This window comes from Physcomitrium patens, chromosome 24 (assembly GCF_059467195.1).
Source record: "Physcomitrium patens ecotype Gransden chromosome 24, ASM5946719v1, whole genome shotgun sequence".
Classification (NCBI taxonomy): Eukaryota; Viridiplantae; Streptophyta; class Bryopsida; order Funariales; family Funariaceae; genus Physcomitrium; species Physcomitrium patens.
The window spans coordinates 7,485,867-7,501,724 of NC_143433.1; the positions used below are offsets into that span (position 1 = coordinate 7,485,867).

General features: G+C 33.9%; 1 protein-coding gene and 1 long non-coding RNA gene across 3 annotated transcripts; both read right to left on the reverse strand.

Moving 5' to 3' along the window:
* Nucleotides 1-6,128: 6,128 nt before the first annotated feature.
* Nucleotides 6,129-10,546, reverse strand: LOC112276403 (uncharacterized). Its single transcript, XM_024507688.3, has 8 exons — nucleotides 9,433-10,546; nucleotides 8,355-8,765; nucleotides 8,159-8,242; nucleotides 7,927-8,045; nucleotides 7,681-7,782; nucleotides 7,353-7,532; nucleotides 7,171-7,237; nucleotides 6,129-6,947 (listed from the first exon to the last, which is right to left on the reverse strand). Exons 1-8 carry the CDS (start codon nucleotides 9,541-9,543, stop codon nucleotides 6,687-6,689), a joined length of 1,335 nt encoding a protein of 444 aa, XP_024363456.1. The 5' UTR covers nucleotides 9,544-10,546; the 3' UTR covers nucleotides 6,129-6,686.
* A 1,186-nt stretch (nucleotides 10,547-11,732) lies between these two features.
* Nucleotides 11,733-12,371, reverse strand: LOC149986378 (uncharacterized). 2 transcript variants are annotated; one of them, XR_016500721.1, is made up of 3 exons: nucleotides 12,350-12,371; nucleotides 11,975-12,055; nucleotides 11,733-11,756 (listed from the first exon to the last, which is right to left on the reverse strand). It is a non-coding gene; the product is annotated as an uncharacterized LOC149986378 (long non-coding RNA). The 2 variants fall into 2 exon arrangements; XR_016500722.1 differs by having other exon boundaries at nucleotides 11,746-11,809.
* Nucleotides 12,372-15,858: the final 3,487 nt, after the last annotated feature.

The window sequence follows — 15,858 nt, forward strand, 5'->3', positions numbered from 1 at the left end:
CTTTGACGATGGGAGTCAATTCTGGATCCAAGACGGAAGATTGAAGAAATTCAAAGGACAAGGTTAAGGGAGAGAATAAGTTTTGGAGGAGTTTTTTGAGGAATCAGAGAGAGCTAGCTTCATGCTTCGGGCGGAAAAAGAAGACATAGAATTGGATTTTTTTTTTCTTCATAGGGTTTTGGGAAGACTGAGGCAATCGTTGCTGAAGTCAGTGTTGTAATGGTGAATCGAGATTTTTAATGAAGTAGGGTTTGATTACTCTTGACTATTTCTGAGAAATCGAGTTACGTCTGTGATGAAGAATTAAAAGGGTGTCTATAGGATTGAATATGCGGAGTGAATGAAATTTATTGGGGTTAATCTAACAAGACAGTCAGTGGATACAAGATTGTGGGTATAAAGTGGTATCGGAGATTAACAGATTGGGTTGTTCGGGGTTCTTTGTAACGTCTAGAGACCTACCGGCTAGGACAAAAAGGACTTCGGTGAGCAGTCGAAGGGCATCCGTATAGATTTACGATATATTCTTGCAGTCATTTATATTCCAATAGTCAAAAACTGATAGACTGCTTGACTATCGGCGAATCTCCATACTACCTTCTACAGCCAGACGCCCGACACGTTCTCGAGTAGAAAAGCACGTAATAGGACAAAAGTGGTGAACCCGACGTGAAAGCTTGAGGTGGAAGGTATTGGATTTTGGTTGATTTTATCTTTATTTTATGGAAAACAAAAATAAAAATTTTGAAGGATTTTTGAGAAGAGTTTCTGGTGGGGATTCTTCTAAAGCACAAGGTATGCACATGGATCCGTCTATTGCTAGTATGTTTCAAGCCTTCTCATTATCAATGCAGCAACAGCAAAGTAATAATCGAAAGGAAGCTTTGGCAACCAAAGCATTGTAAGCAGTGGTCAATAAAATTGATCAATTTGATGGGAGGAATATTTCAAGGTATTTAAGATGTTATGTTCGTGAAATGGAATTAAATCAGGTTTCTGAGAAGAAAATGGTTGAATTATTTGGACTTGCCACGATACCGGAGATAAGAGACCATATTACATCAATTACGGATCGTTATGGGAATTCATAGGAGGTTTTTTTACATGCATTGAAAGACGAATACTTCTTGGAAGATGCTGATCGCGTTACTAAGAAGCTGTTTCTGGAATGGATTGAACGGCCCAATAAGAATTTGCAAGCAACAGAGCTACTAAGGGAATTTGACAGGCAGTACTCTCAATTATCGAAGGTAGAAAAATTGACATTGGAGCCGAACAAAGTTGATCTATTTCTTCAAGCTGCTGATGGAGAATTGCAAGGAAAATTAGAACTCCTTCTTGAAGACAAAGAAGAAGATAAAGGATTGACAACAAAGTGGAAGAACGTTGAAGATGCGGTAGGATTGCTTACAAAAAGAGAAAGGAAGAAGGTGTCAAGGACAAAGACTCGATGAGGGAAAATATACACCAAAAGGCTATCTCGATATAATAAGTCAAAATATAAACAAGTAGGTATATTAAAAGGAAACTGGAATGGCTATTGCTACAAGACAAGAAACTAAAGACTCTTGAACCTGGACTAGGAGCAAAAAAGGAGTTGACAAGAGTGAAGAAGCCTTCACTCTTGTCTCTATATATACTATCTAACTAGGGGCTACGTGGCGACGTTCTATAGGACCTCCAATATGTGTTGACTTTGTAGGACACATGCCTTGTAAGATGAGCGCTAGCCAAAATGGATGTAAATTCTACCTATAAGTAAAGGATGTTGGAAGTGAGAGGAATCTCATTCCACACTTTTCTTGTGTCTAAGCTTGTTGTTTTCTACTTACTTGTGTCTTACTTGTTGTATTTTTTTAATAAAGAAAAATAATAAAATAGTAATAAAGTAGTATGTATATTAAAAAGCAATTAGAATAGATATTACCAAAAGACAAGGAAATTAAAAACTCTTAAATTTAAACTAGAAGCAAGAAAAGAATTGACAAGAGTGAAGAGGGCTTCAGTCTTGCCTCTATATATACTATCTAACTAGGAGCTATATGGGAGTGTTCTATAGGACTTTTAATATGTGTTGACTTTGCACGACACATGCCTTAGCTTACAAGGCAAATTTTTTACATTTAAGCCATAAAATTAGCTTATTCTTCAAGCTATCAATATGTATAGCACATAGCTAACTTATTGACTATGATTCTAATCTAAAAAGTCAATTAAAGACACCTATAGAAGATATTATAGAATTAACCTACTTTTACCTACTATTATCTAAATCATATAGGTAATTATTAGTTTACATGTATATGTCCGTAACATCATCTTATATTGATTATAAAAATGATATCATCAAATTTAAAAGCATTTAATGGTAAAGGAGTGACCTCATTTTGTTTGGCTATTTCTTGCAAATACAGTTTCAAGTTAGTTTTAATAACATCTTTTTGAAAAACAATTATGTAAATATTGTGGACAAAGATAGGTATATATATATATATAAATATATATATATATATATGTGTATAAATAACAAAATATGTAATAGAAATTAGAAATAAGTAAAAATTAGAAATTAAATTGAATTAAGTTTGTTGTAAGAAAGAAATGGTGAGTTTAATTATTTTAGATTATTTTGATTGGAATAATTGAAGGTTGCATAGGCATAATTAATCATTTATGATTTTTAATATTAAATAATAATAATAATAATAATAATAATAATAATTGGAAATAAAAAAGTATGATCAAAGATTTAAAGAAAAACAAATAAAAGTCCAAGTGTTAGAATTTAAAAAATAATTGATATTATTCTAATTGGTTATTCTAAAAAAAATAAAGTATTATATTTATATATATATATATATATATATATATTTGCAAGTAAAAAAATAAAAAAATATATATTTTTTTATTATGAATGTTATAAGCTCCTATTATTATTAAATAAAAAGAAAGATTGCAAAAAAAAATATAATATTTTCTTTCTAAATCCAAGTTAGTAATAAACTATATTAATCTACTAATGTATAACTTAATATTTATGGTGAGGTATTAAAAGTATGTTGGATCAATTGGCTGTTGTTTTAAACCAATATAGATAATATAATAGAATAATGTAAATATTAATTATCTCAAAAATAGTTGATTGAACAAAATTACCAATCATAAGAGCCTTTCTATGTTAAAATTCTGAAAACTTAGTGTTTTGAACCTATTGGAGATAAAAAAAAATTATAAAATTTCAATATAATCATATTCACCTAAGAAGAAAAATCATTGACAAGATATATAATGTAAATTTAAAAAATATTAGAATGACTATTGCAAAATACAAAGAAACTATAGAGTTTTAAACTAAGACTAAAGATGGCTCGAATCTTCCATCCATATATAATAGCTAATAAGAAAGCAATGCGGAAGCTTCTTAAATAAAACATGACTCGAATACAAAGTATTTAATTTGCAAGATATTTCTATAATGAATTTTTAGAAATAAAATTTTTTTTTAAAGAAATTATTATAGCTACATATTGCATCTATAAATCTAACATGCATTTAAAATATTTTCTTAATATTTCTTGGAGAATATATAATCTACCTAATCTATTTAATATGTTTAATTTTTGCATTACTTGTATTAAGTTTGTTACTTTTTCTTAATAATAATATTTAATCTATTTAATGAATTATAACATATAATTTTAAAACATAGATATAAATGTTATAAATATAAAATAATAAGTAAAAAAAATTATTTTAATAATAATTTAAAATTTTTAAAACTTTCCTAATTACATATTTATAGAATAAAATGTTAATAATTTGATATTTGGAATAGTAATAATTTTAGATTTGAAATATTGATTTAGAATTTTTATTTTATAAGAAAAAAATTAAAATCTTATAAATGTGCAAGATATAATAAAATTAAAATATTTAAGGATATTATCTATCACCATTAATATAATATTATCATTTTAAATAAAATATAAAATTACATTAAATTAATTTTTGAGGAAATTATAACACACTTTTTAATTTATTACACATATATATATATATATATTAAACATATTATTATGTAATGCTTTTTAAAAAATATAATTTCTTATGGTTTTAGTTTTTAAAACTATTATATAACATTTCATTCATTAAAAACTAGTCTTAGACAACTTATTTATACATCTATATATATAGATACAGATATTTACATACTTGTTTTTAAATATTTTAAAACCCTTGATTTTTTATTAGTATATTTAGAAAAATTTATAAATTTCAATTTAAATTGTATAAAAGTTTTGTCAAACATTCAATATATATAAACCATGATTTTATTTCTAATATGCTACCTGATTTTTAATTAAATATTTTGGAATAATGTTTTGGTAGTTTCAAAGGAATCATTTTATTTTTTTAAAAGGCACAACCAAATATAAAAGATATTAAGATTAAAATAGGAATAAGATACTAAATTAGAATTGGTAAAATATTTTTAATAAATTAAATATATATCATCAATGTACACAAAATTTAGAAATGTGAATATATTTATTTATTTATGTTATTAACAATTAATACAATAACTATTTTTAAAAACTAATGTTATTGATGTTTGTTACTAATTTAGTACATAGTTGATATTATTAATCATTTATAAGAAATTTCTAATAATCCCAAGAAAATTATAAAAGGTTTTAAAAAGAAATAGAATGTTTTTAGAAATCCTTTTTAAAGAATAGAAGGTTTTAACATTTTTTTGATGATTTTAAAAGATTTCAAAAGCTTTTTATAAAGAATGTTTTGCAGTATTACGTTAAAATTTTTTATAGAATAATCTATATAATTTTTTTATTTTTTTATGAATTAATTAACTTATAATATTATCTTTTTTATCTGATTTATGATATATTTATTATCTAAGTTCTTTTCATTGTAAAATCTAATTAGGTAACTTATAAATATTATGCTCCTTGTTATTATGTTTGAATAATTATATATGTTGAATATCTTAAATTTTTTTTAATATTGATTAGTAACTTTTTATCATAATCTTATATTCAATATATCAACACTTGATAGTAGATTACAATTATTATTTTTTTAACAATTATATGTTATTAATTTTTTTCCATGCTACCTTTAAGCATCCAATGTATCAAAATAGAAATTTATTATATTTTATTCATTCATTTATTTATTTATCTATTTTCTTTGCATATTAATTAAAATTATTTATTTAGTTTGATTGGAATACATCCAAAAATAATAATAATGATAAATTTTTTTTATTGCATTGTTCAATGCATCTACACAATCATGGCAAAGAGATACAGGTAATATCAGATTGAATCAACTGTTTCTCTTTTATAATTGTACCACTCTACTCTGTAAGAAAACAAAATACAACTTGTCACCTTTAAACCAAATTTATAAAATTAGTACAAGCCAATTATTTCCGCAAAAATGACATTGTTTAATTATTGGAGCATTATTAACAATTATTTTACTGATTGATTTATTTATATTCTTTTCATTCTTATTCTAAATAAACCACATTCAATGCATATCATTGTAACAAACATTCTACACTACTAGTAATTTCTTTTTTCATCAGATTGAACTGACAAAAAATTCATTGCCTCTACCAATAATAATTTTGGCAATTACTCGTACTTTACTTTGTAGTTGTATTAACCATGAGCCATTATAAGTTCACATGATATTATTCAGGATAAGGAAGATGGATTCAAGTAGAAAGAATTGATTTGGTCTGATAGGAATTGATGAATTCAACTTTTAGAACTCCGCCCTATAGTTCTGTGTTCGTATTACAACATCACTTGCAGTTGGTAACCGTAGCTTCTCACATGGTACCCATCAAATTGTGAAGTAAATGAACAATAAGAGAGTGCAGCTTCATCATTCAGAAGCTTAACAGCATGGGACTGTTGTGGTCTGGAGATAAGCGGGATGAAATAAAATTCCATTCTCATCTGACAGAGCTACTCGATGGAGAAAAGAACAATGCCTACTCAATCGAATTGGGTGATACCAGAGAGAAACAGAGCTTTCCGAAGAATCACTCACAGCAGTGTAATTCAACCATTTCAACCTTCTTTCCGCTGCTCTTTTGGAACTAATGAATGAATGTTGAGTCCATTAAAGGGGTGTATATGAGGACAACAACAACTGGAGTTCAGAAACGCCAGCATTGCTCTTGGCTACACATAATTTAACGAGTACGCAGGCACTCCACGTAGATAGTTACAGCGAGCGATGCATGCCCTTCCCTTCCAACCTCGAAGGCCTTTGGAAGAACTTTACGTTGATCCGAGTGTCGTGGCTCTAATGGTACCCAGTGGGTGAGGTAGCCCCACATAAGAATTGCAGGAAGCACACAGAAAGTAAAGCTCATTGTCTCAGAAATTTACAAGGAGCATTGAAAACTTCTTAGAAGATGGCCGAACAGAGAGTGAGTCCTTCGAAAAGCACACCTCAAGGACACGAATAATCTTGAACACGCACAGAAAAATTGATTGGCCGAGACATCGATTGGTAATTAGAGCATTAGGACCCTGGTGATCTGTAAACTGCCATGAGCATAAAAACAAAACCACATTAGAATTAAGTGGATTATACCTCCATAGCGGAGACAATTAATAAGTATTTACACTAATCAAATTTTGCTAATTGGATTGTGACTCTTTCAAGGATTGTAGTCCTTCCGCCCATCTCTTTTTGTTTTCTCCCCACTCCAGAAAGCTCCTGGCAATGACTTCTCCCCGAAGCTTTTTGGGGTTTTCTGCTGCAGCCCCCTGTGTTCCCAGTGAAGGAATTCTGTTGTGTACCACCCACTGTGTGTCCACAATTCCTATATACTCATGTGGCGGTCCATCAATGCACGCTTGCAGCTCAAAATCAAGGCCCCACGCCATCACCAAATCATTCTACAGTCACCAAATATAAGTACTTAGTTATGGGAAAAAATATAATAAACAAGAACAGTGATAAAATAACGGAATGTATATTAACGTTTTTGTTAGCAGTAGTAGAAGTAGTATGTGCTGTAACGTAATGAAACTACATCTGATACTGTAGCCTTCGCATAATCCTTATTGTATCGAACTCATGCACGGAACACTAAAATGGCTTTTGACTAGGAACGCGTACCTGGATGAGATGCCACACACAGCGCCAATTTCTACTCTCAAAAACTGGTGCTTGAATCTCAACGAACCTGAATTAAATAAGCGAAAGTCTTTATTAACAGCGCCCTGTTGGAGGTGATTAAATCAGGTCACCTTTGACAGCATCAAACCAATATACATGAAACAATGAGATAGATTACCGACCCAGCACATGGAGGGGTAACTTTGCTATTGGTGCAATTGTCGATAAGTCCCTCCCAGGGAGTGCGTTTGTGCACCTCTTTGCCCGTCCACGACTGCCGCACTGTAATGGGCCAACTACTGGCTCCAGCCACAGCTGGCTGCGAGATTTGAAGTTCATGCCTCTTTACAATTTCCACGTACCTGAGCCACCAAAATCAAAACTACATTTTCATCAGCGTGCACATTTTGCAAATAATTCAATTCTGTCAGTTCAAGAAATAAGCGCAGCTTGTGAACATATTCGACATTTCGCACAAACGCAAGATAAAAGTACATAATGAGTACTTACTCCATGGGATCAAAATTTTCCACTCCTAAGTCTTCATCCCATACAAATATGTACTCGTAAGGTGCAACTACATCAGGGTGAAGGAACCTCTTCGCAAACCACCTGCCGTGCATAGAAAAGTCCGTCAGAAGAGGATTTGTTGACTCCATACATTCATTTACCCTCAAACAAGATGAACCTCTTGAGCTGCAGAAACTAAAAATAATCAACAGAGAGATATCAGGATCGGACCCTCGAATTAATTACCATTTGGATTGCCCAGTGCTCTGCACGTGAATGACACGATCGTTCCACTCAAATTGGTTCCAATCATCGACCACGTTGTCGTAATGAAATAAGACGATCTGGAAATGCTGCTTCGGAAACTGCAGTCACAATATCTAGTTTGAGTGCACCATCCGATAATGGACGATAAAGAGGCTAGCACTAAAACAGAGCTTGATCAAAGGGATTTACCCTAAAAGCCATAGATTCATACCTTTTTAACTATAGCATCAACGCTTGCATTTTGTTTGATGCCAACCGGCAATGCAAGTAAATACTTTGGGACTTGTATCGTATCCTGCATACGAATCAACCCAGAATTTTAAGGCCAGAGATGAACTTAGGTCGTTGAAGTTAATGCAAAAGAAACATAGAAATTAAGGGATTAGAAGTTAAGAATCAAGGCTTACATTCTTCGGCGTCCCAACGAGTCGATGAAAGTGATAATCTGTTGTCCTGTGTATGAATGTTTGGGGCAGCTTATCCACAACCGTTTGGTTACGACACACCCACCCGGAGGCATTTTTGCGAAAATCTTCCTCAGAAGTGCAATTGGGCCTCACACTTGTGACTTCCAATGCTTGAGAATTGTTCGGCTGGAGAATCGTGCTATTTGGCTGTAGCAATACCTTAGCTACTTGCGAGCATTTCTCGAAATGTTGACAAGGAGGGCAGTGCTTCACGACGGCTTTGTCTCGTTCTCTTTCGAACGAGTACTGTAAGGCATTATCCTCAAGTACAATGTTGGAGGCTCTGTTATGTGATGGGATGAGAATCTGGCCAGGCCTTGGAGAACAGAATGAACTCGTGATGCTCAGTTGCTGTAAATAAACAAAAGCAACGTATCAGATAACCATCTATCATTACGTTTCGTTCGATATGCTGGAATGCACAAATACAACTCATTCAAGGATTTGTTCTTGTAACGCTGATGTGGGCGAGGTGGGATGATAGGATCGTCCTAATGGAAAACACGGCGAACAGACTACTATCAAGAGGCTGAAAAGCACAACCTAATACTCTATATGGTCCTGTGGTTCTACATCGGAGAGAGTATGAAGAAAACAGGGCAAACGTTCTGTGACCGTTGCTCAAGAGAAGCCATTTGAGAAACAAAGCCTCTTTCAGTGACAGGCCCTTCTTCATGGGTCAAGTTAAAAGGAAACTGGGGTGTGAGAAGGTAAGCTACACATAACAGCATCTCCAAAAGCTAGGTACCACGGTTGATAAGACGCAGTGCAAGAGGGTGAATCAAAGATTACTCAACAGATGCTAGCTGCACTATACATGCCAATGCGAAGCGAGTCCCAACATGCTACCCAATGACGATTTCAAATCACCAACAGCACTATAGAGAACTAGTGCTCCTGCTGCAAGCACAAAGGTTGTATTTAAAAACAATGAGATAGCTACAAACACATGGATTTTGTTCGTGTAAACACTTTGGTAATATCGGCATTGTCACATTAGAAATCAGAGCTGCATCACCTGATTGAAGGAGATAGCGGAGAGGAAACCGAAAAAAAAGCCTAACAACACCAACACCACGTGATTGAGCGGCGTGCCCAGCACAATGCTACTCCCCTTCCCCAACTTCATTGCGCATCCCTTGCGTGTCAACCCGCTCCCGAAACCCCTACCCAAACCCCTCAAAGGGACAGCATCTGTGCCTCTCACCTGTCAGCCCTCTGACAAAGTGCAGGCTTCTTTTCACCGCTTCTTGAAAATATTTCAGCAATCCAGTGATCTCAATCTGCGTGCGCAACTCGCTGGTTGAGAAAGAAGATAACCGCCAGTTAGCAACCTGGAGCTGAACACAGCCCGATGATACAGCGACATCCGTAGGGCACAGGTAAGGGGCACCATCCTCCTCACCAGCACCGTTCACGCTTTATAACCATCCCAAAACACTGTAAAAAACTTCGCAGGCCAACTCTTGACTTGATCGGACACCAACATTCAGTTTTGAAAGCTGAAAGGCAGTGAGCTCCGCTGAAGTTGATGCTGCCTTCGTGCCTCTGCAAACCTCCCACGTCCTACCTGAACTACATGCAATGTAGAATTGCTTGTTTGCCGAGATGATCTGCCCCAACTGATACGATTGTTGATAAACTCCACCCTGTCCGAAGCTTCTCGACAAGAGCCGAAGGGGATGTCCAAGATGAGTTTTGAAAACCCGCGGCCAAAAACCATCAGAATGCATCTGCAACTCCAAGAGACACTCTGAAGGTCGAGCTTAAGCAGGTAGAAGAAAACCACTTCTGAGTTGGTTTCCAAGAAGCAAACAACGATGAGCTTGAATTACCAATCCACAACAACCCCAATGCCGCTTCTCTCGGTATGGGTTCTTGGGTGGCAAGCACACAGTGCGTCTTCCGATTTAGAAAGTGCCACCTTAGCCTCGGACATAGAGGTGCAACTCAAGCTGCTGCCTTCTACACAGCGGTAGACGCGGTTGAATCTTGTCAGGAACGTTCCTTGCCCTTGCATCTACGGTTTACGAAACTAGCTCGCTAGCTGCAGAATGATGATTATTTAATAATGACAATGCATCGCCCGTCGGTTGCACCACAACATCGTTGTTGAGGCACGATTCACTTTCACTGGAGAAATTCCATCCGATGCAATACTTTTCAAGATCTTTTCAGTCCAGTTAGTTAATAACAAGATGTTGGTTGGAACATTTGAGAATGAAGATCCCTCGTATACAGTTAAAAAATACGCGTACGGATGTTGAATACGGAATGGTGCGTACAACGGTGAAACCACCACACAGTGAGTGACACTTGTGGACCAGTTTGCCTTAAAATGGAATTGAGGATACATTGGGATGCTGTTTGTTGCATTGTGGGAAGAACCTCGGCCTGAAACCATGTCCACTGCTTTTGCTGGAGGGCCTATGAACACTTGTGAACTGCTCAGTGTGTCAAATAGAGAGTGTGTTCATGAATCAGCCCAGATTTGGCTTCTTCCTAAGTCAACCACTGCCGGTTTCACACGTTCACCACCTTTTCCTCAGCATCTTTATTCATTTATCCATGGAACCATCTACTCATCCATCTATCCATCCACCCACAACCTCCTTGTTGTGTGCCAAGTGGTTTGGAGTCATGCAGCATACCAGACATTCTTTATGGAGCAGTAGTAATCTAACATCCACATACATACCAATGTATAGTGTACATCTCTTCCTCTCTCTTGATTCATATATATATATAGGGGAATGTTAAATAGACCCATGCTTTTACCAAATAGATCTATTTTTGATGAAGTATATGATAATCATGGTAAATGTGGTTGGTTTTTATTGGTTGTAGATCCAATAAAGGAGAAATGATTCTAGAGGTCTTTTTTTTTTCTTCACAATGGTTAGGATGAATAGGTCAATTTCGAAACAACTTGGATGAATTTAACATTCCTCTTGGTATAAAAATGTTAAATGACATCAAAGACTCACACATCTTGGGTACTATATGACAAATGATATCTAGGGTGCAGAGACTTGCAACACAAAGTGCCAGCCTACCATTCTACCTCTTTTCCATGAGTATCACTGCATGTGTCATCATAGCATGCAAGGCAACAGACAGTTGTTGCATACAATGACCAATACTACCAAAATCCACAACAAAGGAATAAAAATACTATGGGTGGAGGTTGGGTGGCTATTCCTTCCATGCAAGAGATCCCACCCAGCAGGGTCACAGCAAGGGATGAAGAAGGGGGGGGGGGGGGATACAAGAAGCACCACCACCCAGGAAGGAGCAGAAAGAACATTGGAGAGCCATACGTGCAGCATCTTCTTGCATTCTCTGGAAATATTTTTTGGGTTTTTTTTTTTATATTTTGAGAATCATGAAAATCTCTACATTCAATGAAATTTTATGGTATCAATTATATTTACATATTTATATTTGATTGTGTGTGCATAATATGAAATTCAGCCAAATCAAGTCCTGTAATTCTTTTTCTTTTATCATACATAAGTTTTAAATCAAAGAATAGATGATGTGGGTTTTGTTTGTCATACTTTAGCAATAGCATCAAGTTCCATCTTCTTTTGTCTTTCTTTCTCAACCCGTCTTTGAGCTACTTCTGCAGCTTTTAAAGCCTATGAATGAAATGAAATACAAAAATATCAAGTAATAATAATAATAATCATAACAAAACACTTTACTTCAACTTCATGAATCTATTGAAAATCGGTGAATCAATACTTCTAACAATAATAGCTTTTTTTTCAATTCTTAACATGGTGTACATTGATTTCCGTATTATCATTAACTGTAAAACTAGGATTTATTCTTCTATTGTGAAAAATTTAATAATTTTACACTTGATACTAACTTTATGTATATATATATATATATATATATATACGTGTGTACATGAATGTGTAATAAACCTTTGTAGCAGATTCACTAGGCAATGCAAAAAGATGCTGCATGTGTGATCCTTTTTGTGACCAGTAGATACCTCCAGAACTCCAAACTCTGGTGTTACAAGGACCAGGACCAACTATGAGAGGGACACAGTCAGAGTTGCAGATGTGTCCACCACAAAATGGAATTTGCAAGTGTTGTGTTTGCCTCCCTCCACTTCCATCCTGGTTTCCATAGTAGCAGATATAACCTTATTCACTTACTGGTTTCTTCATGAGTAGTCTACAAGATACAAAGAATGTGCTCCCTCCTCTTTCTCTCTTACCTGCTGTAAATGTGTATTTGATTCATTTTTATTTTTCCAGTAGAAGTGACATATTCTTGGTTAAAACATTTATGTTTTATTGAGCACATGTGAATTTTTTCTTGTAGAAGATACAATTGTGAACTAATATTTCATTACAGTACTACTAGCAATGTATATCTTGATAAGACATTGTACTTATATCATCTCTATCTTAGTCTAATTGAAGATCGTCTCCACTCCTAAAACTTCTTGAGTTTTATTTAATCATAAAAGGTCTTTCAAGAAATTTTTCATTCATTTTTTTAAAATGTATTTCTCATTGAAAATTGTGATTAAATTAATAAAATTATATAATATATTTAGACATTTAAAAAAATAATATACCAGTATGAAACTTATACTAAGTATTATTTTTTTATTTATATAAATATATAATTAAAATTTAATTTTAAACATATTACAAATCTATGTAGTTGAAAAAAAAATTAAGTAATTTAATCTTTAAAATTTAATGATATACTAATAAAAAGTCTAATTGATATGTTGAATGATATTCATACAAATACATGAAATTTCTTCAAGATTCCAACTTTCAACTTATAGAATTTATTTTCATCATCTTTGTACATTAAAACATATTTTATGATCTTACTCTTGCTACACTCATTATATATATATGTATACATATGTATATACCTTCACTAAGTAAAAGTTGATGCTTTTATTGATGCTTGTGCTAATTACTTATCAAAATCTTATTGATGTTTAAAGAACTAGATGAAGTTCTTTGTTCACTATATATATCTTAAAGCAAAGGCCATACTGATCAAAAGATCAAGAAAACAAAAGTCACGCTTTAGACTATGCAATCTACTGTCAACATTCAAAAGTTTTAGAGATAAAGAGAAGAAAAAAAAGAAAAAAAGAAAAAAAGAAAACTAGTAAAAAAGTAAAAAATATAAAAAATTATATTCACATAAGAAATTAACATCTATTATTGAAGAAAAGAAGTCTAAAAGCTATAAACACTTAGCATCAATAAGGATTGTAGTTTAAGAGAAGTGTGGAAAAAGATGTTTCTTACTTCCAACATTCTTTACTTATAGGTGGAGTTTACATCCCAAGTACATAGATCTCATCCATAGTCACGTTCATTCTTTCAATCTAGATCTAGATCTAGATTCATCTTAACCTAGCTGCCACCTTAAAATCCTAGGCTCCACCATAGTAACTTCTTTTAATCCTTTGCTGCCTTTTGAATATTAGCAACTTACTATACTTAATCTTTATATGGTGGTAACTAAGAAAGACCTTGCTGATTTTCAACACTCCCACTTTGCTAATTTTCAAAAGGCTTTTAATCCTAATCTTTGAATCAAGTCATGTTGTCTATCCTTCACTAACGCCTTTGTAAGCACATTAGCAAGCATGTCATTTGTAGCACAATACTTCATACCTATTATTCCATCTTCAATCTTCTCTCATATGAAATGATGTTGAACATCAATGTGCTTGGTCTTTGAGTGTTGTTTTGGATTCTTGGCAAATGCAAGACATCCTTGATTGTCACACTTAATTAGAATTGCTTCTAATTATACTAGACCAATGTCTTCTAAGAGTTGCCTTATCCAACACTCCTCTAGTGCACAATGACTTACTGCCATATACTTTGCCTCTATCGTTGATCTTGCAATGGTAGGTTGTCTCTTGCAATTCCATGAAATGGCTCCCACTTCGATGAAGAAGACATATCCCATTGTGGATCTTCTATCATTTGCATCTCAAGCCCAATCCACATCACAATAACCTTGCAAATCAAGGCATAATTTGAAGTCCTTGGTACCTTTTAAGTACCTCAATATTCTCTTTACTATATTTCAATGCATTAGTCTAGCCTTAGACATGTATTGGCTTACAACACTTACCACATATGCAAGATCCACTCTTGTGGCCACCATTGCATACATGAGTGAGCCTATTGTTGCCTTGTATGGAACACTTTGCATCTCACCTTCAACTTGTGAAAACTCTTCATCCAAGAGCTTCATCAACTTCAAATTTGCCTCCAAGGATGTTCCAATGGGCTTGCACTCCTCCATGTTGAATCGTTTCAACACTTCTTTAATGTACTTAATTTGGCTCATTGTAATGGTCTTGTTACCATGATCTCTTACAAATTCCACTCCCAAGCAATAATGCAACTCTCCCAAATCACTCATTTCATATTCTTTCTCTAATTTGGCCTTCATCCAATCCATCTTTTCCATATTATTAGCCAAGATGATCAAATCATCAATATATAGTATTACAATCAGCAAGAACTCTCTTGATTGCATTACATACAATCAATCATCAGCCTCACTCCTCACAAATCCTTCATTGATAAAAAAGATGTCAATTCGTTGGTACCATGCCCTTGATGATTGTTTCAATCCATACAAGAATTTCTTCAATTTGCACATAGGATATTCTTTGTCTTGTTGTACAAATCCTTCAAGTTAGTCCATGTAGATGTCTTCTTATAATTTTCCATTCAAAAAGATTGTCTTCACATCCATTTGGTGTATTTCCAAATCCATTGTTGCCTCAATTGCTACAATCGTCCTAATGGTGGTGAATTTGGCAACGGATGCATAAGTCTCATTGAAATCAATTTTAGTATCCTTTGCCAACTAATCTTACCTTGTGCCTCACCACCACACCCATTGCATCTCTTTTAGTCCTAAACACCCACTTACAACCAACCCTAGATCGATTTGCTAGAAGAGGTGCCAATTTCCATGTACCATTGTCCATAAAAGATTGATACTCTTCTTTCATAGCCTTCTCCTACTTAATTTCATCTTCACACTTCATAGCATCACACAAAGATAATGGATCAACAAGAAGAACAACATTTACATCTTCTTACCTGAGGAAAGATATAATCCTTCCACCATTTGCCAAGTTATCTTCTTTCTCTCAAAAGACATTTCCTTTCATTTGTAGAAGAACATTCACTTTGTTGCACTCCTTGTTCTTTTCCAACCTTCTTATGTCTTAAACCTTGTCATTTTTCACTCAATGGTTGGTACTTTTCATTATTATCATCATTCCAATCTTCAACATCTTCATTTCTTTCATTGTTGGTCCTAGAAATTGTAGGAGCCTTCATCTTTTCAACCTTCTTTCACTTTTCATCTTCATCATCTTCATCATCTTCATTGTCTTCATCTTCTTGTTTCT

Excerpts from the sequence above, each read along its gene's own strand:
- LOC112276403 (XM_024507688.3), bottom strand. The coding sequence starts at position 9,543 with ATGAAGTTGGGGAAGGGGAGTAGCATTGTGCTGGGCACGCCGCTCAAT. Across the intron at positions 8,243-8,354 it reads TCGTTGGGACGCCGAAGAAT|GATACGATACAAGTCCCAAA; the intron begins GTAAGCCTTGAT and ends ATTCGTATGCAG. Across the intron at positions 7,783-7,926 it reads AGCACTGGGCAATCCAAATG|GTGGTTTGCGAAGAGGTTCC; the intron begins GTAATTAATTCG and ends TATGCACGGCAG.